The 23,798-nt window shown below is 42.6% G+C and overlaps 1 protein-coding gene across 3 annotated transcripts in view; it reads left to right on the forward strand.

Annotated features, from left to right (window-relative positions):
* The window catches only part of OSBPL3 (oxysterol binding protein like 3), a 195,945-nt gene that overhangs the window by 79,054 nt on the left and 93,093 nt on the right, over positions 1 to 23,798 (forward strand). For all 3 annotated transcript variants that reach the window (XM_069588163.1, XM_069588162.1, XM_069588164.1), the window contains one exon: positions 16,616 to 16,861. In XM_069588163.1, the coding sequence (XP_069444264.1) occupies positions 16,769 to 16,861 (93 nt within the window). In that variant the 5' untranslated portion in view covers positions 16,616 to 16,768. The remainder of the gene's footprint in view (positions 1 to 16,615; positions 16,862 to 23,798) is intronic.

Raw genomic sequence — 23,798 nt, forward strand, 5'->3', positions numbered from 1 at the left:
CTTGCTTTTTCAATGATCCAACAGATGTTGGCAATTTGATCTCTGGTTCCTCTGCCTTTTCTAAAACCAGCTTGAACAGCTGGAAGGTCATGGTTGATGTGTTGCTGAAGCCTGGCTTGGAGAATTTTGAGCATTACTTTACTAGCATGTGAGATGAGTACAATTGTGTGGTAGTTTGAGCATTCTTTGGCATTGCCTTTCTTTGGGATTGGAATAAAAACTGACCTTTTCCAGTCCTGTGGCCACTGCTGAGTTTTCCAAAATTGCTGACCTATTGAATGCAGCACTTTCACAGCATCTTTCAGGATTTGAAATGGCTCCACTGGAGTTCCATCACCTCTACTAGCTTTGTTCATAGTGATGCTTCCTAAGGACTACTTGACTTCACATTCCAGGATGTCTGGCTCTAGGTGAGTGATCACACCATCATGATTATCTGAATCGTGAAGATCTATTTTGTACAGTTCTGTGTATTCTTGCCACCTCTTCTTAATATCTTTTGCTTCTGTTAGGTCCATACTATTTCTGTCCTTTATTGGGCCCATCTTTGCATGAAATGTTCCCTTGGTATCTCTAATTTTCTTGAAGAGATCTCTAGTCTTTCCCATTCTATTGTTTTCCTCTATTTCTTTGCACTGATCACTGAGGAAGGCTTTCTTATCTCTGCATGCATGCATGATAACCTGCCAAAATTTCAGATCTACAAACCATCCCCTTGTTCATTTCTTTGGATAAAAGAAATGTAACCTGTACAGGTACAAACTGCTATATTTTAAAATGGATAATCAACATGAACCTACTGTATATCACAGGGAACTCTGCTCAATGTTATGTGGCATCCTGGATGGGAGGGGAGTTTGGGGGAGAATGGATACATGTATATGCATGACCGAGTCCCTGTGCTGTGCACCTGAAACCATCTCAACAATGTTAATTGGCTATACTCCAATACAAAAGAAAAAGGGTTTTAAGAAAATACACTACATTGTCCAAAGAAACCACAAATGTATCCTTGATGCCTTGAAGTCATGGTAGGAAGCAGAAGGTTTGCAGCGGGGTGTGTGGTATTCCTACATTTTGAGGAGGATAGACCACGAACTGGAAAAGGATGCAGAAAGTGTGCAAGTACCTGTCACACAGATAGTGTTGATAAACAAAGTCTGGTATGCCGGGAAAGGTTTTGGCATCTGTGAGGATCAGTGTGTGTGTGTGGTAAGAGATTTGCTAACCTGATCAAGAGAGTTCAACTGAAATTTGATGGGAAGAAAAAAAGGATTGAAATCTGACTGAGTAGAGAACCATAGGCATAGCAAAGGGAAGACCAGTGGCCAAGAAAGAGAACTTCAGTAATTCGCTAAAAGAACACCAGAAAGCAGGGTGGTTGTCATACCTTTAGCTGTTTGCCAGGATGCAGCCTCTGAGGACTAAGCAAAAGTGAACGTGAAGTCACTCAGTCGTGTCTGACTCTTTGCGACCCCATGGACTGCAGCCTACCAGGCTCCTCTGTCCATGGGATTTTCCAAGCAATAGTACTGGAGTGGATTGCCATTTCCTTCTCCAGGGGATCTTCCCAATCCAGGGATCAAACCCAGGTCTCCCGCATTGTAGACAGACGCTTTACCATCTAAGCCACCAGGACTAAGCAAAGTGAACATTAAAAGTTGGGCCTTGATTTGATCATCTAATTTGTCTCACCAGGAAGGTTAGGATGTTTCTAATGATGAAGATAGGATTTTGGAAGGGAATATTTTGCTTTAAGAAGCAGGCCTGTGGAAATCCAGGCCCTAAAGGTAGATTTCTAGGTGAGGGCAGTGGGAATAGAGAAACCACAGAAAGTTTTTCTAGTGGGGTCAATATTATGGATTGCCAGACAGGTTATGGATGGTACTTTCTCCTCACAGATTATTACTCTTAGTGTTAGTCACTCAGTCATGTCCAACTCTTTGTGGCTGCATGGACTGTAGCCCACCAGGCTGCTCTGTCCATGGAATTCTCCAGGCAAGAATACTGGATTGAGTTGCAATTCCCTTCTCCAGGGTATCTTCCAACCCAGGTATCGAACCTGGGTCTCCTGCATTGTAGGCAGATTCTTTATCATTTGAGCCACCAGGGAAGCCCAACTCTAGAGGGAATGCCAAACATGTTGGTAAAACCCACTGGAAGTTTTATTCTGCTAACTTCTTATAAACTCTTGACTTGTTCTGGTAATCTAATTTTTAAGAAGCCTGAGAAAATAATGCAAGGAAGAATATCTCTGGATTTCTTTCTGACCCATAAACAGAATTGGCCAGTGATATAAAGTGACAGGCACCAGGAGATGAAATCCCCAAAGAAGCCTGCTTTGGGCAGAGCTTTGTATACTATAAACATTTCAAACAGTTCAAAGAATGAAATAATCTCTCCTGTGGCCAAAGAAAATGGTAAAGAGACTTCAAAAAGAAAGGGATAGCTAAAATGTTCTGAAATATACATGTAATCCCAAATAAGTCTAGTGAAGAGGGAAGGAGAGTGGCTCCTTGGAAATAGATCAATATGCTTACACAGAGGACTTTTTCCCTCTTAACTAGGATTAAGGAAGGATATTCATTCTAGCTTGATTGTCATGGCCGCTCATCTTGAAGTTGCTTTCCCCCAGAATGTAAAGATGAGTAAAATTCAGTCATTGATCGTGATGTAGATCTAACATCTAGTGGTCAGGTTGCAAAGAGTAACCTCAAAATGTGGGCAACTTATGACATACTTAAAGGCACAAAAGTAAGGTAGGAGTTCAAAAGAGAAACAAAACCAGGGTGGGGGTGCTTTCGGAAAAGGTTTCGTGGAGCAGATGATGCTTGCAGTGCCCTTTGGAGGGTGGGGAGAATGTCCATAGATGGAAGAGAGACATCAGATTAGAAGTATGCTTTGCAGAAAAGAACTAGCCTAAGAACCAGGGCAGAGTGGTGTAACTGCAGGAGAGTATACGATGTTAGGTATGCAGGTGTGAGATTTTATAGTGGAGGTTTGGTTAATACAACTAAAATATAACTGAGTGATGTCTGCCAAGTACTGTGCTTAGTGCATGACATGTATTATTTCAGACAGTCTTCAGAAAGACTTAGTAAGATTATTTGGCCCTTTTTTCAGATGAGAGAGCAACTCAGTAGTTTAGTAACACAGAGGTGGTAGATAGAACCAGAGGCTGAAGTCACATAAATTTCACTGCCTTGTGAAGGGCTTAGGATTTTTAACCAAGTTCAGTGACCAGTGGCAATTTTTTGTAGAGAAGAGACGCTGGAATCTTTCTGGAAAGATGAACTGGGCCAGGAAAACATGAGGTAGATCGAAGTGTTGGAAAAGAAAACGTAGAGACCCCCCTAATGGGGGTCTAAAATGGATTGGTGGTTATAGGGATGAAAGAATGGAAAACAAGCTTTGGGGTGAGGAGGTGAGGGTCACGGCACAGCTAGCATCTGCAGAATTGGGGGATCTGGGAGGGAAAGTTGGGGTTAAACCAGGAGAGGGTGGTTGCCTTAATCAGAATCAGGGGAGTCAGCACAGGTATCGGCATAAGGGAATGATGAGTTTGCTCGTGAAGTAAGCGGTAGACCTCCTGTTCCGATGATAAATCCAGGTGTGTCTGCCAGGCTGTGGGCTAAGGGTGGGAGCAGCAGAGCGCGTGGATGGCTGCCTAACTAGGAGACATGTGACCAGCAGGGGCTTGGCGTTGGAACCAAGCCCTGGCCGTCAAGGCAGCCGGTCAGTATTGCCAGAGGACAGGGTTTATGCATAGCAAGCTCTTCCTATTTTTTAAGGATGTCAGACCTATTCAAAGTCTATTTGAAGTGTTTGATAAGGTATCTATCTTGTGATAGCCTTGTGAGCAAGGTAGAAAATTAAGGTCTGAGTCAGTAGCTTCTCCTCTGGTGAAGCCTAGGATTTGTTTAGATGTGTGACATGGATTTTTCATAAGATTTGGAAATAACCTGTGCCATCTCCTCCACATCTGCCTGTAAGTGCGCTCTCCTAGAAATCCTGCCAGCTCTGAATTGTCCATCTGTGAACTTCTGGAAGGCTGGTAGTAAGGACCATGGCCATTCAGGCCTCTCCCAGTCTCCTGTTCCTTTCTTCACGGACGTGCTGTCTTCCAGTTCTGTGCACTAGAATCATCATTTGTCAGTCTCGTCCTCCCTTCCCGCTTGGAGACGTTGGAGGCAGTTGCAGCTGTCAAGCTGAGGCCAGGGCTCACCTAAAGAAATACCATGGAGGGCAGCCTAGAGTAGGAAGAAAACTATCCACTGTCAGAACATCTTGCCAACAGCCCAGCAGCAGCTTGTACAACTTTCTAGCTTTAAAAAAAAAAAAAAGATATTTAAACATCATCTAATTTCACCAACTCTTTGAAGTGGATTTCAAGAATACACACGCTACACAGGAAATAGTGGGAAGTCAAGAGAATTGGAGCACAGGGACAATAAAGGTAAGCCAAGCACACAGAGAGGCTCTTCTGCTGCCATTGAGGTTCACCAGCAGTGCGGCCATCAATCTGATTCATGCACCCTCGTGCCCCCAGTAAAGAGGCGTACGTTATAATGTATAAATTCTCAATGACTAAAAGCTATACCAAGCCGGTCACTTAGGAGAGGCACTTTGATACTGAGATCTGAATGTATAGCCTATTCTTATAAAAGTCCTTCAAAGAAGTCTTTGTCTCGTGTGAATTGGTACGGCCATTTGGAGGAGCAATATGGAATAGCTGGTTAAACTAAAACTAGTTCTACCATATGATACAGCAGTTCCGCTTATTTTAGACAGTCGGGCCGCAGCCTCCCAAGCAGCAGATCCTGTAGCACTGTTCTTAAGGGCAAAGGATCAGAAACAACCTAAAGGAGAATAAGTCAAACAAGGCGACATCATACCATGGAATTATGTGGCAGGAATGAACTTGGGTGTGTGTGTGTGTGTGTTAGTTGCTCAGTTGTGTCTGACTCTTGCAGCCTCATGGACATCTCTGCCCATCAGAATAGCCCACCAGACATCTCTGTCCATCAGATTCTCCAGACAAGAATACTGGAGTGGTTAGCCATTCCCTTTTACAGGGGATCTTCCCAACCCAGGGACTGCACCCACGTCTCCTGCATCGCAGGCAGATTCTTTACCATCTGAGCCACCAGGGAAGCCCACCGTATGCGTATGTGTGTGATAATTTTGAGTGAAAATAAACCAGCTGCAGAAAGAAATGTATGATAGTATTTATTATGCACAATTTTTAAAAGAAAAATGATAGATATGTTTATGCAAATAAGGATGGAGACCTATTAATTTGGGGTGCTAGGAATATAGATATTTGTATATATCCTTTTTATTTTTCTCATGGAAAGAGAAAAGCAGCCACCATGGTGTTGTCACAACAGTGACCACAACATTCTGTAGTAACTCATCCAGAGATGACTGCCCCTTACCTTTTCTGTGCTTTTATATGGACTAACTCATCGAATCACCCCAACATCCCTTTCGGGGCAATGCTTTATTTCCAACTGTCAAACGAAACACGGGATTTGAGAGGCTGAAAACTTGCCTAAAGCCACCTACGAAGACTGGATTTGAACCCAGGCAGTTTGAATGCAGAACTTGTAGTCTTTTTCACCCTAATTTTATTTATCTGTTTGTTCGTTTGGGGCTGTGTGGGGGTCTTCCTTGCTGCCCTGGCTTCTCTGGGTGAGGCAAGCAGGGGCTACTCGGTGGCTGCGGTGCGCAGGTCTCTCATTGCAGTGGCTCTTTTATTGCAGAGAGTGGGCTCTAGGGCATGTGGGCTTCAGTAGTTGCGACCCCTGGGCTCCAGGGCACAGGCTAAATAGCTGTGGCACAAGGGCCTAGTTGTTCCTCGGTATGTGGGGTCTTTGTGGACCAGGGATTGAACCCGGGTCTCTTGCATTGGCGGATGGATTCTTTACCACTGAGCCACCAGGGAAGCCCGAGAGCTTGTAGTCTTAATTATTACACTGCTCTATAGAATTTCCTGGTATCCTCGTGTGGGTTGTTGGCTTAGCTCTTTGTTTTCACAGATATGATCTCTTTCATTGTAGGTCAGAGGCTTAAGTCTAGAGGATAGTGCAGGGAAAGCAATTCTTCACAGATCAGAATAGTACAGTTCCATCAGCTCATCCATTTGATGATCTGGCTTGAGCTGGTATACAAATTATATTTCTGGATTATTTGCTGGTGGCCCTCAACCCTTTTTCCATATCAGAATCACTTAAAAGCCTGACCCCCACCCCAGGTTGCAATATGATAGATCTGGGCCTGGCCATCAGCGTTTTAGAAAGTTCCCTACGTAATTCTAATATGCAGTCAGAGTTGAGATTCATTGCCTATAAAGTCTGGACAGTACAGTGTTCAGGGTCATAATGTTTGGCAAGAGCCTGGAGGGTTAGATGCTTTGTGTTGAGGAAGGATAAGTCTGTGGGTGGTGACTCTTGTGACCAGACCACGGTGATTGTCTTGTGAAATTCAGGCTCCTGATCAGGATAAAGGGATTCACAGACCTCTGCCTGCCCCACTGTACCCATGTGGACCTTGGCAGGATAGGATTTTTCCAGCCAACTATCTTCCAGGTGTTTGGAGATCTGTTGGAGAAAACTCACCATGATGGGAGTGTTTTAAGCATGGGAGCGGGGACAGGAAACACATATACCTGGCTTTTGCTGTCCTTGGCTTAAAGGAGAAGCTAAGAAACAGGACAGAATCTTCCTCGGAAAAGAGCTCAGGGTCTCCTCCAGTCTCCTGATGAAAGTACACTGGATGTCCCAAGGTTCTATGCCAGAGATGCAGTATTCAACCACAGCAGTGATCCTTATACCTGTGTGTCAGAATCTCCTGGAGAACTTGCTGAAAACAGATGACTCAGCCCCACCCTCAGTTCCCAAATCTGCAGGTCTGTGATGGGGCCTGGGAATTTGCATTTCTCACAAGCTCCCAGGTAATGTTGATGCTCCTGGTCTGAGCTCAATTTTTGAAAACCCACAAGCTTTGGATAATAAAAGGTTTTGGAGCTTCCAAAATTTGGCTTTTAAAAACAATGATCCATGAGATTTTGAAGAAGGTAGATAGATCTGGGCACTTTGAGAAATGACTCTACAGTTATGGGGATTTGCAGTGGGTTGGCACAGTTGGTCCCCGAAACGTTAATTAATGAACAAATTAACATCAAGCTATGGAGAAAACCTCAGTGCCCTTGACACTCTTCTTATTAAATCTCCCATGTGGTTTACTTGGGTGAGGACAGAATTCACACGCCTGTGCAATCTCTGAATGGCACAACAAAGGAAAAGTTGGCCAAACACACAGAATGACAGTTGCTGCCCAGAGATATCTTGATAGGCTGGGATGATGAGATAAAACTAATATGGGGTAATTAATCATAATAAAGAACCATCAAGAATTTCAGCTAAAGGAAGTAAGGAATCCTGCTCAGAAAGAAGGCAGGCCAGCTTCTCCACAGTTCCTATCACATCACAGTCCTAGAGAACTGCAAGGACAGTGCATGCTAGGAAGGGGGTGGGAGTCCCCAGCTAGGATGAAGTGAGGCAGTATTAACAGTTGTGGTGTGTATAAGGCAAGGGAGGTGATTGTTTCTTTCTGTCCTGCTCTCAGCAGACCATGCCTGGAAGTTGTCTTTACCTCTGGGAATCATTTTCAGGGAAGCACAGACAAATTGAAGTGTAATCAGAGTTGGATATCTGTGATTATGACGATCAGATAAGAAGTGGCTGATGCGAATGTGACTGGTTTGGGGAAGAAAAGATTTGCTGGGTGGGGAGTGGAAGTGATGGTAGTTCCAATGCATGTTATGGTGATAGAAGTGGTTCATCTTCTCTTTAGTGATGGAGTGCAGATGGAGGACCCATGTATCCTAGTGAGACAAAGTTCAACTCTAAGTGAAAAGGCATTTTTAACAAAAAGTAACATGGGGTGCCCTGTTTCTGTTATGGGAAATGGTCAAGAAGAAATGACCCAGCAATGTTACTGAGAGAATTCTTGCTTTGCGTGAAAAGTTGGGCTAGAATTCACTCTTAGGTTCCAGGATTCTGTGTAGCGACTGACCAGTATTTTGAGGCTTTTCATTCTTTTTATTCAATGGTGGAAGATAAATGGTTTGAACAAAACTTAAACCTGGTGTCCCTGTCAAGGTTTTTGTCTCATGGAAGCTGCCACACTTCAAATCTGTGTTCCCATGCATTTCTGTTGCTGGATTGGGATCTGCGCAATAACATGTTCCTCTCTGAAGAAGTGGAACACAAAGGGCAGATAATGTGCTTTTCGTGGATTGGGAGGGGGTGGAAATGGATATTCTGTTTTAATGTGACAAAGTGAGCATTTGAATCTTTAGACCTCTAGACCCCTGTCCTCCCAGCAGGTCTAGGATAGAGAAAATACAAGGACAGAAGGTTTCTGGAGGGGCTGTCTGCCATTAGGGTAGAGGGGGTGGCAACTCCTTTGCCTCTGAGCCGCAGGACTCATCCCTCAGGGACAGTCAGATGTCAGCCTCCCTGAATCAGTCCAGCCATCCAGAGTCCAGATAGTTAATGCAGATTGGCCAGCATCGCACACAGAAAGCCAGGGCCAGCTGTCCAAGGGCATTGTGGTTAGAACTAGCTTCTGGAAAGCTCTGATCATTTTGGAGCTTACAGTCAAATAATGAAAGCCCTACTTTTGATCATGTAACATTTTGGGGAATCAAGATGTTTCAGAAGGTATCATTTCCAAAAAGATGCATATCCAGGATTTGAATAATTTTCTTTTACCAAAGAAGACCAGAAATGGACATTCCATTCAGTACATAATTTGTCATGAAATACAAACATACAACATGAAAGCTGTGAGTTCTAGTTTTATTTGGGGGCTTACTGAGGGCTGTAGCTTGAGAGACAGCCTCTCAGATCGCCCTGAAGACTGCTTCGAAGAAGTTGGGAGAATAGCTCAGTAGGTATGTGATTTTGGAGAAGGGGTACATGCAATCAAGCACACATCTTGGCAGGGGGTTGCTGCCAGTCATGAGGAACAAATATCTTAGTTAATGGTTTTAATACTTTTCTAAGTATGGAAAGATGCAAGAAACTGCCTGCATAAAATTTCTTCTGAAAATATCTAGCTATCTAAAGGCCTGTTCTGCCAGTTTTCCCAGAGCACAAAGTGCCTCATTCCTGATTCCATCCGGAAATCCTTTCATGGTATGTTGAAGGTCAATGACTTCGGTAGCTGATCCTTGAACTGGGTGGTAAAGGACCTTCTTTAGTTGGCATATCTTACTGGGGAATTTTAAATTAACTGAAACTGTATGCCATCTGGTCTTCATAGGAGTTGTTTCCAAGGCTGGAAGCAAACCCTGTGTTTTTCAAGCAAAACATAACCAAATGTGTGAGTGCAGACCCTCAGGTCTAATAGATCAATAAATGGCTGTGTTATATGCTGCCATTCCAGATCTACCAGTTTAGCTGCTTTTGGGGGCAGCCAGTGGTGATGAACTATGTGGCTTTAATCTTTCTGCATGTATGGCTTGTCCCAAAGTAAGCATGCTGCTTTGACAGTTAAAAAATCTGTTCACACTTGTGTTACAGATTTGGGGAAATGTTAATATATTGAAAGACAAAAACGTTTCAACATTCTGTAGAGTACTTATTTGTTTTTGGTTGCAAGAGGAGTATAGGATTGTATCTTTGGTGCATATGCCACTTCCAGGAAGTCAAGTAAGGAGGATGTGAAACTAGCTTCTGTTGAGTGTCTATTGCATTCAGGGCAGGCTCTTTATCCTCATTTTCTCATTTAATCCTCACAGTTCCCCATTTCCTGCGTAAAGAAACCCTGAAGATCAGAGAGGTTAATACATTGATCAAGATGAACAGAGTTTGTAATAAGGGAGCACCAATTTAAACCCAAGTCTAGCTCCTTTCAAGGCACATAAGTCTTTAAAAAAGTTTTTTTTAATTGAAGTGCTTCCCGGGTGACGCAGTGATAAAGAAACTGCCTGCCAATCCAAGAGACGTAGGAGATGCCGGTTTGTGCCCTGGGTCAGGAAGACCTCCTGGGGTGCAAAATAGCAGCCTACTCCAGTTTCCTTGCCTGGGAAATTCCATAGATAGAGAAGCCTGGGGGACTATCGTCCATGGGGTTGCAAAGAGTCAGACATGACTGAACACACAAACACATAGTTGATTTACAATGTTGTGTTAATTTCTGCTGTACAGCAAATTGACTCAGTTATACACATATATACATTCTTTTTTTACATTCTTTTCACTATGGTTTATCCCAGGATATTGAGTATAGCTCCCATCCATTCTGTGCGTAGTAGTTTGCATGTGCAAACCCCAAACTCCCAGTCAGTCTTTCCTCCATCCCCTCAGCAACCACAACTCTGTTCTGTATGTCTGTGAGTGTTTCTGTTTCACAGGTAGGTTCAATGGACATGAGTTTGAGCAGGCTCTGGGAGATGGTGAAGGACAGGGAAGCCTGGCGTGCTGCAGACCACGGGGTCGCAAAGAGTTGGACATGACTGAGTGACTGAACAAGAAGATCATTTGTGCCATATTTTAGATTCCACATACAAGTGATACGTGGTATTTGTCTTTTTCTTTCTGACTTCACTTAGTATGATAATCTCGAGTTGCATCCTCGTTGCTGCAAATGGCATTATCTCATTCTTTTGTGGATGAGTAGTATTCTTTTGTGTATGTCGTCTTCTTTACTCATTCATCTTTCGGTGGACATTTAGGTTATTTCCATGTCTTGCTATTGTGAATAATGCTGCTATGAACATAGGGGTACATATATCTTTTAAAATTATGTTTTTGTGTAGATATATGCCCAGGAGTGGGATTGCTGGATTATATGGTAATTTTATTTTTTAGTTTTCTTAGGAACCTCCATACTGTTTTCCATAATGGCTGCACCAGACTGGCAGGCTACAGACCATACGGTTGCAAAGAGTTGGACATGACTGAAGCAACTTAGCATGTACCAACTTACATTCCCACAAGCAGTGCATGAAGGTTCCCTTTTCTCCACATCCTTACTGACTTTTGTTATTTGTGTTCTTTTTGATGATAGCCATTCTGACAGTTGTGAGGTGATGCCTCATTTTAGTTTTGATTTACATGTCTCTAATAATTAGTGATATTGAGCATCTTTTCATGAAGGCGCATAGGTCTTGATGTGAATCTCTCTTTGTGTCTTTTCCCAAACTGTACATTCTTTTCTTAGTGAAAATTTCTAAAATAGGTCTTAAAATAGCCTTTGTTGCCAAATTGCTCGACAGTGCTTTGGTCTTTTATTCTTCCCCTTTCTTGGTAGAAATAGGAGTTCTCTCTTCCCTAATTGAGCCTCTGGACGACATATGTTTGCACCTGTTACGCCCAGTGGGCTTGTAACCAGAGCTCCATTTTCTCTTGGACCCGGCCCTGCTGCTTGTCCAGATGGGTGGCAGTGGTGAGAGAGGACCCAAGCTCATCTCAGAGGCCCAAGAGAAGCATTTTTGAATCGACGTAAATGCACTGAGCTTCTTATCCCAATAGGGATTGGATTTGGCTACTCGGTGATTTGTTGAAATGAGAGTGAGTCTCTGAGTTCCGTTGCACAACAAACGCTTGCATTAGCCAGAAGGCACAAGAGCCGTCATATTTCCTGTTCTAGCAAGCTCGGGAGGTCCCAGCTCTCTGTCCCTGGGGTATGTTGACAGGTACCTGCAGGAGCAGAAGAACCAGCTCCTCACCAGGCAGATCAAGGGCCAGAGGGTGCAGAAACCTTGTGGGGAGGCTGCATATGCTCCGTGTCTTGATCCAGGTGGTGGTTATGTCAGTATTTGCAAATATAAAATGTAAGCTCTCAGGGTTGTCTGTGCACTTAAGATTTGTTCACTTTACTGTATGTAAGGTGACTCAGTGAATAATAAGGGGGAAATACAGGTTGTTCTCAGTCTATGAGCAAGGAAACTCTTGTATTTTGTTCAAACCAATACTCTTCTTGAGTTAGAGGTTGTCCATGGGGGGATTGAAAGCACCAGTGTTTTTCATGTGTTCCTGCCTCTTCAAGACTTACACCACTGCATCTGTGGCCTGGCTGCTGGCCAGTGTCTGTCTCCCTACAGGGCTTTCTCTTTGCCCTTTTACTTAGCTAGTTGGAGTAGATGACACCAGACTTTCATGTGACTCCCCTTTGTCAAGGTCCTCTGTGTAAGGACTCTCATCGAGGTCTTTCCTCTGGTGACCCACCTCCGCGCCCTCCCCGCTGCCCGGGCCAAACCCAGGCCAGCCTGCAGGGTCCCATAAGTTGGAGGCAATAGCTGCCTCATTCCATGCAACCAGCTTACTCCTCTGGTACCTTAGTCTGGGGCTACTACTGCCTTCATTCTTTATTCTGCCCTGATTTAAGCATATCCTTTCCCCAGAATTTGACTTCTTTTGACCTTTAAGTTGCCCTTAGTAATTTTGACTGAATTTCTGATGAGGTTAGATAGGAAGGGGCTGGGGGATGAAACATTTATTTCCTTAGACATCATCTCAAACTCACCCAGGGGTGGATCTGGGCAGGGTTGTGGATTCCCACCTTTTATTTTACCCAGAAGAGGAGGAGGAGGAGGCAGGGGTGGGGGCCACAGCAGATGGTGCCTTCGGAGGTCTTTACTCAAAGTTCCAATTTCAATGAGTATAGGATTTAGCTTACTCACAGCTCTGGCCTTAGTAGCTGTTGCCTGCAAGGTGAAATTTGACAGGGTTAAAAGATAGAGGTGACTCTTTTAATCAGATGCCTCTACTCTAGGACAGGATTATGGTGTTTCTGATTTGGCACAGTTTCAGAATTGTGACTCTTATTTTATGCACTAAGTGCTCTTTTCTGTCCCTCTGCACGTGTCACACTTCACTTTGTCCCGTGCTCTCACTGTTAGAATCTCAGCCTTGAAACAGAACAAAACAAAACAAAAAAAACACACAAAAGTGGAATCCCTTTGTTGGCATTTCTCATCCACTGTGAAACCGGTTGTCATAGCAATGGCTGCCCCCCCCCCCCCACAGACATTTCATCATTTGGGGTTCCCATCAGGTTTTTCTTTTTCTTTCTTTCTTAAATAGCAACAGCCAACACTGCTTTTAAACACACTATTGATATATCTTAACAGCCTCTCTTGTCATTTTTAACTGGGCTGCATTTGCTTCTAACTTTAGGTACAATTAGTCACGCCCCGTAAGTAAAGCTAACTTCCCAGGAGGCTGATATTGGTTGGTTTGTTTTTAGTCTTATTTATTGTTGGATTTGATTTATGATGAATACATAGATTTGTAGGGAAGATCTATAAAAGCAACATGGGAATTGAGTTCTATGACTTACAGCTACCTTTATTTTATTTTCTGAGATTTTGATGTTTTTTTTTGTTGTTGTTGTCTTGGTTTTATTTTATGACCTTGGCATACGCATTATTTTAGAAGTATTAGTGAAAGGATTAGTAGACGAGTATTTAACAATTAACCAGAAGTTTGATATAATATTTAACTAGCTTGTTCCTGGACAACCATATAATTCTTTATAATTTACTAAGAACCAAATGAATTATATATTAAAAAATTTCAATTACTGTTAATGTGCTTGGGAAAGTTGTAGAATTTTTTTGCACTTAGTGTGTTAAATAAAAGTCTGAAGGCAAAACCTAAACATGTTAGTCATCCTTAACTCAGGGCTATGGATGAAGGCCCTCTAGAGAGCTGAAGGGTTGGCTGGGGGCAGCACAGCCAACCACTTGTAAATGTAACCAAATGAGGCTGACCAAACCCAGGTTCAACTGCTCCCTGCTCAGAAGGCCGGTACTCAAGAGACAAGAGTTGGTGGAAAAGGTAAAATTGCTTTTTTCAGGAGGCCAGCAACCTGGGAAGATGGTGGACTAATGTCCTAATACCATCTCCAAGTTGCCAGTTGGGAGACAAAGGTTTTAAAGACAGTGAGAGTGAGGGGGCTGCGGGGTGTGTGATCAGCTTGTGCACAGTCCACATACTGATTGGCATCATGATGGCATGAAGTTTCGAGCATCACTTCTAGTTTCAACCTAGCTGGGGGTCTCCATGCTTGTGGTCAGCAGTTTTCATCTGGTGGGGTCCTGATTTCAGCAAAAGCATGTCTGAGTCAAACCTTTATATCTTTCATGGAACTGGGAGTTCAGTGGCTCTGCTGGTTTATGGTCTAAATCATTACCAGTTTCCTGGCCCAAAAGCCATTCTTTGTTCCTACATCATCACATTTCCTAATCATTAACTCTTGAGCCAGCCTTTTGAGACTCCGGGGAGACCTGGGAAACTAAAGCTTTCCTGTAAACAAGAGGCAGGCGGAGGACCTGGGGATGGGGATTGGTCAGGTGACATAACAGTCTCAGAAACTTGGTCTGTCCTGGGAAGGCTCCACAGGCTCCTGCCTTTTACTTTGATACTCTTCAATCCTGAGGAGGAACAGTTATGAAACAAGAGAGGGAATAAAGTTTTGGATAGGGAGATTAATCACCAGTTCAGCATGGAACTCAGTTTCAGGGGACTTGGTTTCATAAAGGGGTCTCTGCGTCTGTCCTGGTCCATCCCCTTCCCCACCAGAGATACCACCATCTTGGAGATCGGTGCTGTGGAAAAGATGGAGCATTGCCTTTTCAGAGCTGGCTTCTGATGCGCTCCCTCCTGAGTCTTCCTAGCTTAGCTCCTCAGTTCTCTTAGGTTCCAGAGATGGGGCAGTAGCTGTTCTCACCAGCCCTGGCTACTCAGGCATGCTCATTTCCAGCACCAAGGTTATAGGTCCGGCATCTAGCCTGGATTCAGTCACTTGCCAGCTGTGTGATTGGTCAAGTGACCTAACGTCTTAGAAACTTGGCTTTTTCCCATCAGACTTTGATGAAATGAGACACTGTATGGGGAACCCATACTAAAGTGCTTGGCAGTAAGTAGTATGGACTCACCAAATGACCATTGTTTTAGTTTTGTGCTTGGTTGCTCAGTTGTGCCCACCAGGCTCCTCTGTCCAGGAATCAAACTGGGGTCTCCTGCATTGCAGGTGAATTCTTTACCAGCTGAGCTACCAGGGAAGCCCTTACGAATATGCTAATAGATGATATGGAAAATTCAGCTTTCCCCATGGTTTTTGTTATACCATGTTGTAGTTTTTTTTAGAAGATGTCTCCAGAAACCTTTGGTAGAACAAATTCCCCAACCACATCCCCTCAAAAAAACAGAAAGGGATTTTAAAAAATTGTTGTAAAATATACATAACATAAAATTAACTTTTTAACCATTTTCAAGTATATAATTCAGGGACATTTAGTACTTTCACAATATACTAGTTCCAGAACATTTTAATCACCATTAAAGGAAACCCTGTAGCTGAACTCTATTCCTCAAATCCCCCAGCCCCTGACAACCACTAATTGGCTTTCTGTCTCTATGGATTTGCCTGCTTTGGATGTTTCATATAAATAGAAACATGTACTATGTGGGGGTTTTTTATGTCCGGCTGTTTCATTTAGCATAATGTTTTTAGGGCTCATTTACGTTACAGCATGTGTCAGTACTTCATTCCTTTTAATTCCTGAAAAAATAATTCCATTGTGTGAATATACTCTTTCAGTCTGTTTGGGCTGTTCTAACAAAATGTTGCAGACTGGATGGCATATAAGCATAAAAGTTTATTCCTCACAGGACTAGAGGCTGGAAGCCCAAGATGAAGATGTCAGTATGGCCAGAGTGCCCTCTAGGTGCCAGGCTTATCATGGTAGCCTCACATGGTAGAAGGGGCTGGGGACTTCTGGGGTCTCTTTCATAAGGGCAGTAATTCCATTCATGAGGGCTCTTCCCTCAGGACCTAGCACCTCCCCAAACCCCTACCTTGTAGTACAGTCTTGTTGGGCATTAGGATTTCCACATATGAATTTGGATGGTGGGCTTGGGGGCAGGCACAAACATCCAGACCCCTATCACTTACAGTATGTAATTTATTCGTTAATCAGTTGATGGATATTTGGGTTATTTTTACCTTTGGCTATTGTGAGTAAATAGCGTTGCTGTGACCCTTCTTGTACAAATTTTTGTTGAAATACTTTTTTCAATGCTTTTGGTATATACCTAGGAGTGTAAGTGCTGAATCATAGGATAATTCTATGTTTAACTTCTAAAAATCTGCCAGACTGTTGTCAATTACAGCTGCACCAGTTTGAATTTCTAGAAGGAATACCTGGAGGTTCCAGTTTCTTCCAACACTTGTTATTTCTCAGGTTTTTGATTATATCTATCATCATGGGTGTGAAGTGGTATCTCACTGTGATTTGGGATTTTTTTTATGGTACAGATTTTCTATGTGTCTGGACTCAGATTTTCTACTAGTGTTCTTAAGCCTGTCACATTGCAGAGCTACATGAAAAACCACATATATGAAAAACCACCACCATAATTTTCAATAAGAGATAGGTATAAAGCATCTTTTCCTTTCCAGCCCCTGATATGACTAACCATCATGGCTCTGTAATCTGTAGTGTGGATAAACAACTTTCAGACATTCAGTGGCTAATTATAGATGATGTCTGATGCCTGGGACTTTTTTGCTAATTCTTTTATTTTGGTTTTAGGGATTTTCTCTAGGGCATCCAAAATGGTTTTGAAACATATTGGATAAAAGCTGAGCCACCTGCCTGTGTGGGACTTCCGTATCTATACTCCCTGCTCCACTGTCTTCTGATGGCATTCTGACTACACTGAGGCTAAGTGACACGCCATTCAAGATGAGTGATGAGAAGAGCCTTGCGGTATCCCAAAAATTGGTCTCACCTTCAAGGAGCACAAGCAGCTGCTCTTCCAAGCAAGGAAGTCGACAGGTAAAGTTTAATGGAAATTTCAAGAGCAAATTTAAATCAAGAAGTTTGCAGATTAAAATGTGTACATTTACTTGGGAACTCCTACTTCTCATTTTAGGAACATTTGCTTTTAGTCATATCTTAGTTATCTGAGAAGAAGTACTCCAGTACTCTTGCCTAGAAAATCCCATGGACGGAGGAGCCTGGTAGGCTGCAGTCCATGAGGTCGCTAAAGAGTCGGACACAACTGAGCAACTTCACCTTCACTTTTCACTTTCATGCATTGGAGAAGGAAATGGCAACCCACTCCAGTGTTCTTGCCTGAAGAATCCCAGGGACGGGGGAGCCTGGTGGGCTGCTGTCTATGGGGTCGCACAAAGTTGGACATGACTGAAGACTTAGCAGCAGCAGCAGCAGTTATCTGAGAGGAGTAAATTTTAGATAATTTTCATAATGTAGCTTGAGAGTCTGCTGGATGGGAAGATTTGTATTTGGCTCTTTGCATTATTTTATTCAATTGTTGCCACTGTCTTCCAACACAGATATTGATATTCCTGTTTTCTCTGTAAGGAAGCTGAGTCAGACCAATGAAGTTATTCTGCCTGAGGACACACAGATTGTGTATTAAGTGGCAGAAACAAGAAACCAAAGCTCATTCTGTTTGACTTCAGAGCCCACACTTTCCTTTATACCCCGCTAACCAAAATAAAAGAGCAAACAATCACTTTTCCAGTAATTATAATATCCTCCTGCCCTCCTTTCCTTCCCTTTACCAAACTTTTTATGACTGCTTCCAGCCACAGAATGCCCCCTTATAACTTAGAGTCTCACCTGCTTCACTTCTCTAACGGGCAAGGGAAGCAAGTCAACAGAGAAGTGGTCAAAAGGAATTAAGTGGGAAGAAGTGAAACAAAGGACTGAATAATTAACTCCTAAATAACTGTCAGCTAATTATATGTTGTTCCTTGGTTTCCTTTCTTAAAAAATCCCTGTTGGCAGAATTTGCTGGTTTTAGATCCATGACAGTAAATGCACATTAATCATTATAATTCTTTCACCTTCAGTTAAGTAGAGAGTGAGCTGTCCAAAAGCTGCGGGTTTAATAGCCAAAGTGGTCTCAGAGGCTTTTCAACGTCTGTAGTCTGTGCTGGCCTTGCCTTTCCGCCATGGGACGCGCTGACCTAAATTGACCCTGAGTCTTTGATTCCAGATTTGGAAGCAACAATCCAGCAACCACCCAGCTCTGGCACATCCACACATTTATGACACGTCATCACGGGTCTTTCCATTCCAACACTGCCTCAGATAGGGAGCTTGCCACCTCTCAATACTGCCTTGTAGCATTAGAATCTATAATTCCAGACAAATGAGATTTTACCATAGGGGCATCTGGGGAGTTCTCCAAGGTCTCCCCTGAGAGGTTAGGAAGAATAATTTTTTCACCCATTGCTGTCATCACCTCCTTCTGGGGTTAAAAACAAATGATGATCATTATTCCTTGTCTAATGCATCATGTGCTGTGCTGGGCTGTGCTATGCTTAGTTGCTCAGTTGTGTCCAACTCTTTGTGACCCCATGGACTGTGGCCCTCCAGGCTCCTCTGTCCATGGGATTCTCCAGGCAAGATTACTGGAGTGGGTTGCCATGCCCTCCTCCAGAATACATCATGGCTCCCTAGGAATTCTAGTTTCATGAGGGTGACTAATCTCACCCTGTTTGTCAGCTTTGCATGCGAGCGTTTCTTTCCGTCAGCCACAAATCTGGTTGGGATTAAAGCAAAGTGTATTATTTTCCCCCAGTGTTTTGCACTTAGTAGCATCTATTCCTGTGTCCTCCTTGGATAAAGGGATAGCATGTGATTCATTCAAGCAGCCAGTGCTTATATATAACAGCATAGCAGTTGGAGCAGGGAAATGAAATTCTAGGACTGGATACCACAGAAACATGTTTTTGATGTGTTACTGGAAACTGATTGATTTGGTTTTTCACAGAGCTTTTATTTTTGAGTTCCAACATAAAGAGTAAGAAGAATATGCGTGATGCCTCACCATTTTTTCTGACTTAGAATGCGTTGATCATTCAGCCATTCATTCATCAAATGGTCATCATTTATATTTAGGATCTCTCAATTTAATGTGCATGTAATTTTGCTTTGTAAATATCAATACTTACTTTTGCTCTGTGGTGGAGAAGATGGAGACTTTAATAAGTTTATTCCAACTCTGGGTCTTCCCTGGTGGCCCAGCGGTAAAGATCCACCTGCAACCAGGAGACACAGGTTCAATTCCTGGGTCAAGAAGACCCCCTGGAGGAGGGAGTGGCAACCCACTCCAGTATTCTTGCCTGGAAAAAAATCCCACGGACTGAGGAGGCTTGCAGGCTACAGTCCATGAGGTTGCAAAGAGTCAGACGTGACTGAAGCAGCTGAGCATGTAGCACGGCAAAGCGTTCCAGCTTTAACCTGGATCTAGTTATGGTGGTAGTGGTGATGGTGTGGTTGCTAGGTTGTGTTAGACTCTTGCGACCCCATGGACTGTAGCCCGCCAGGCTCCTCTGTCCATTGGATTCTCCAGGCAAGAATCCTGGAGGGGGCTGCCATTTCCTTCTCCAGGATCTAGTTATAAAGCCATGTTTATTTTTTAGGGATCTTTTCTTATTATGTCCATTTTTCCATCCTTCTGTCAAAATAAGTGTTCTGTTATAGGATTGGCTCAGCTTTTCCCTCTGTGTTGTCCGCCTTGGCAATTCATGTCCATTTCTCCATCACACACCATCTCACGATGGTCTTTTAGTCTCTGAACATGCTGCAGAAATGCAGGGACCATGGAAGTTCTTACTTCATGACTCTTAGGGAACACAGCCTTATCCAGGCGTCTTTCAGATGCTAAATATAATGATCACGCTGTGTTTCCAATCTCTGGATAGTTCAAGTTCAACATTTAAACTTTAAGATTTAGATATAATAAGAAATTTTATTTGAGCAATTTTAAAATACAGCCAATGAAGATAATCTGTGTAACAACCTACTTGTTTCTAAAGCTCCAGATTAAAGTCATTTCTAGGTTCTGTTAATTCCATCTGGAGGAGATAAGTCAGATGTTAAGTTTACTGGCCATCTGTATTAATGCTAGTGTTTCTCATGTGCTTTGGAATTACAGTTTAGGGTGTGATTTTGCACTTGCTTTCCCCCTATCCCTCTCTCTGTACTCATCCTGCCCTAGCTCAGAATTTCCTGTTACCTACTTCCTATCTCTGATGACCCCAGTCCAGAGTGAAATCTTCTGTTTCTAGCTGGGACTTCTGTTCACAGCGACTATGACGATCTAAGAACCACCGCCAGGCCAGCATGCAGCATGGTCCGATCTGGGTGCTGAGGCTGTCTGCCTCCTGCCATCTCCCTGGAGAGGCAGATTGTAAAGTCTTTCATCATGGTGTACGGCTTCCCTCTCCACATTCTCTGATTTCCAGCAGTAAGCTAGCTCAGGTCTCGGCCTTTTTCTGGGGATATTTTTAGCTTTATGAGCACACAGGAATAGAACTCCTGGACACATCTGTCTGCAGTATTCTTTGCATTTCTATTTTGTGTCTTATCCATGAGATAATTAATCTTTCTTTCTTTCTTTTTTTTAAATCACACAGACATACCAAAGGGAAAAAACCCTACATTTTTATATCTTTGTATATTTTTCATGTTTGGAGCTCATATGGTGACAGGGAAGCGGCATTAAATGTATAAACTTTCAGTACAACCTTGGCTGAAAGACGTGGTCTTCTAGAGTCATTTTCATATAAATTCTTACCATCATCACCAGGTGACATTAGGTCTCTATATGCCAGCCACCTGGCTCTCTCTCAGTTCCTCCCACTGAATTTGCCCTTGTCCTTGTTTCTTGAACTGAACTTGAACTTGTTTTTCCTCTCCGAGAACCCCCTCACATAAAATCTCAAGGAGCCCTCATTTATGTGTGGATACTCTCCTTTCTAAATATCTGTTAAAGGAATTTGCTTCCTTAAAGGATAAAATGATAAGATCTGGGTGTTAAATGTGATCTGTGTTTTTCACTTCTACAAATTGAATCTAAGATGTAGTTTACAACTTACAGCCTTGAAAACCCAAGCAAAAGAGTTCTGTGATCTTTCAACTTGAATACTAGGACTCTTGAAATTTCATATACAGAATGCCTCGTTTTGTCAGTGGGAACAGTCCATAAATATAATTTTATCAAGATAATTTTAGGAAGTTATGCCTAGTGATTAGAACTTGAACTCTCCAATCTTGGTTCCACTTTATATTTGTTTCTGCAACCTTAGATTCTCTAAAACTTCAGTTTTCTCATCAATGAAATTAGAAAAATCATTCTTTTCTCATAAGATTATCGTGAGGATTAGAACTAAAGCATTTAATCTAGGGTTAGATTCATAGTAGGTGCTGAATTCATATTAACATTTATTTTTATTATAGTTGACATTACTTTGAATTTCATTCCTATTTGTAGAAAACCTAAAATTTCATAGTGAAGAGTTCTACTTTGTGTCCCAGAAACTTTTGCAGCTATCATTCATGTACCTACCCATACCACTGTAGTATTGTGGAGAAGTCCACGGAAGTATACAATGTGTATATGAATGTGTACTTTTAAAATGTATCTTATTTTATACACATTAGCAAAGTACTTTTAGAGAATAATGTAACAGAATTTAAAATATATGAGCTATATTTGATATACTGAACATCTGGCATAACCTGTACCTAAAACAAGAGAAAGGCAGAAGGCAATGGCACCCCACTCCAGTACTCTTGCCTGGAAAATCCCATGGACGGAGGAGCCTGGTGGGCTGAAGTCCATGGGGTCACTGAGGGTCGGACACAACTGAGCGACTTTACTTTCACTTTTCACTTTCATGCATTGGAGAAGGAAATGGCAACCCACTCCAGTGTTCTTGTCTGGAGAATCCCAGGGACGGGGGAGCCTGGTGGGCTGCCATCTATGGGGTCGCACAGAGTCGGACACGACTGACGCAACTTAGCAAAACAAGAGAAAACAGGAATTAAATTCTGACTCCATTCTGTTTTGCTTGGCCTTGTCCTTGCATGGGTGTGTGTTTTTCCCTTTTCCCCATGTCAGCACCTAGCTATTGGTAGTTGCTACTTAGAGCATTGTGTTGAGAAGTATTCTGCGGTTGAGTCTGGGTTCAGTGGGAGAGAATGCCCTATTTTCAGCTATGGCTGTGGGCACAGGCAGGGTGAACGGTAGCGTGAGTGCCACATTTTCACCCCTTAGTGATATTAGCAGGTTGAAGTCAAGAGATGACTGCTACAGTCTTTATATTCTGCCATTGGAGGAACTTATGGCAAGTGAGGTTCACCTCAGTTCTCCATCTATTAAATGGAGACGAAACTCACCTCCCATTCCCTCTATAGGGATGAAAGAGAATATTTAGTATTTTCACTGGCTAAAAGCCAGTGAAACTCACTGGAGAAAGGTTGTCTGTAAATTTTAGAAATAATTATTAATGAGCTCCCTTCACTTTGGCCAATTACAGACCCAGAACTGAAATACTCTCGTTTTAAGGACCCTGATACTCTGCATAAGAAGTGGATCTCTTTGAAGTAGACCGTCTTTCAGATACAGCATCTTAACTCAGTAGGAATCTATTCTCCTTGCAGGAAATCCGCAACTAAAGGAACTCAGTTTATACGAAGAATAGATTGTTGGTCCCTTCTGACTGTAGTCTTCATACCCCATTCCTTGTAGTGTTCAAAGTCAGTCTTTGTTTCACTGTTCTTCTCATCCCAGACTTTGGCTTAGCTCTCCCCTTTAGCTAGATGGATTCATGTGAAACTGTTCTGCTTTTTAGAATTTTGTGATTTTTCTTGAATCGTTTATTGCTTTATCTCTTTAAAAATAATTTTTAGAAAATTAATACTATATGCTCATTGTACGTAATTTCCAACATACATGCAATTTATGTGAATTGCAATACTTTAATGTGGCTGTTTGATAGGTCAAAGTGAAGCTGAGAATGACCGTTGATGATGGAGGTCATTGGTGACATTGCCAGGAGGTTTCCTTGGAGTGGGGGGTGTGAAAGGCTGGTTCAAGTCTGTTCATGAGAAAACAGGAACAGAGAAAAAGGGTACCCCAGTTCTGTCAGGTCTACAGACAGGAGTTGAGAGAAGCCTTTACAAATGTTCTGTTTGAGAACCTTCAGTTTGGCTAATGCCATGCTTAACACAGTCCTGTTCTCTCCTCTCCTTTGGTTAATTCACTGGTAGAATGAGTATATGGTTCTTTGAGTCCTGGGTCTTATTTACACATCTTTTGAGCTCTCATGGCACCAGCACAGGGCTTTGTACATAGCAACTGCAAATTATTGGGCTGAATTTACTGAACACCAGCAGCAAATATCCCTGTCTCAAGGGCAGATTGGAATGTATGGCCAGGGACACGTGGGGAACAGGAGCAAAAAATTACACGTTCCCAAGCTCCCTCCTTCCAGTGACAGACATCTTAACAAGGATTTCAAAAAATGAACGAAGATCTCTGTGTTGAGTTTTTCTTTTTTATGGCAAGTGATGAAATCTCTAAATGTTTTCTCCGAACAACCTGCTCTATTGGAAAGTATGGAACAGAAGACTGTCTTTGTTGAAACTGACTTGTGTTCACATTGGCTCTGCTTTTTGCTAGCTGGATGACCTTGTCATGTAATAGAAAACTTCTGAGCCTTGATTTTTTTCAGCTGTGATATATAGGTAATTTTGCTTCCTTTTGAGATCTAAGTGAAATAATAAATATGAAGTACCTAAGCTAGCACATGCTAGACATTTGATAAGGGTGGATTAAATAAGCATGTGGTTACTAGGTAGAAAGACTGCAATTCACAAAGCTCTGTACATATATTAAGAGATGTCTAAGTGGGAGAGAGAATTGCTATTTTGAAACTTGTTAAACATGAGT

The sequence above is a fragment of the Ovis canadensis genome, chromosome 4, assembly GCF_042477335.2.
Source record: "Ovis canadensis isolate MfBH-ARS-UI-01 breed Bighorn chromosome 4, ARS-UI_OviCan_v2, whole genome shotgun sequence".
Lineage (NCBI taxonomy): Eukaryota > Metazoa > Chordata > Mammalia > Artiodactyla > Bovidae > Ovis > Ovis canadensis.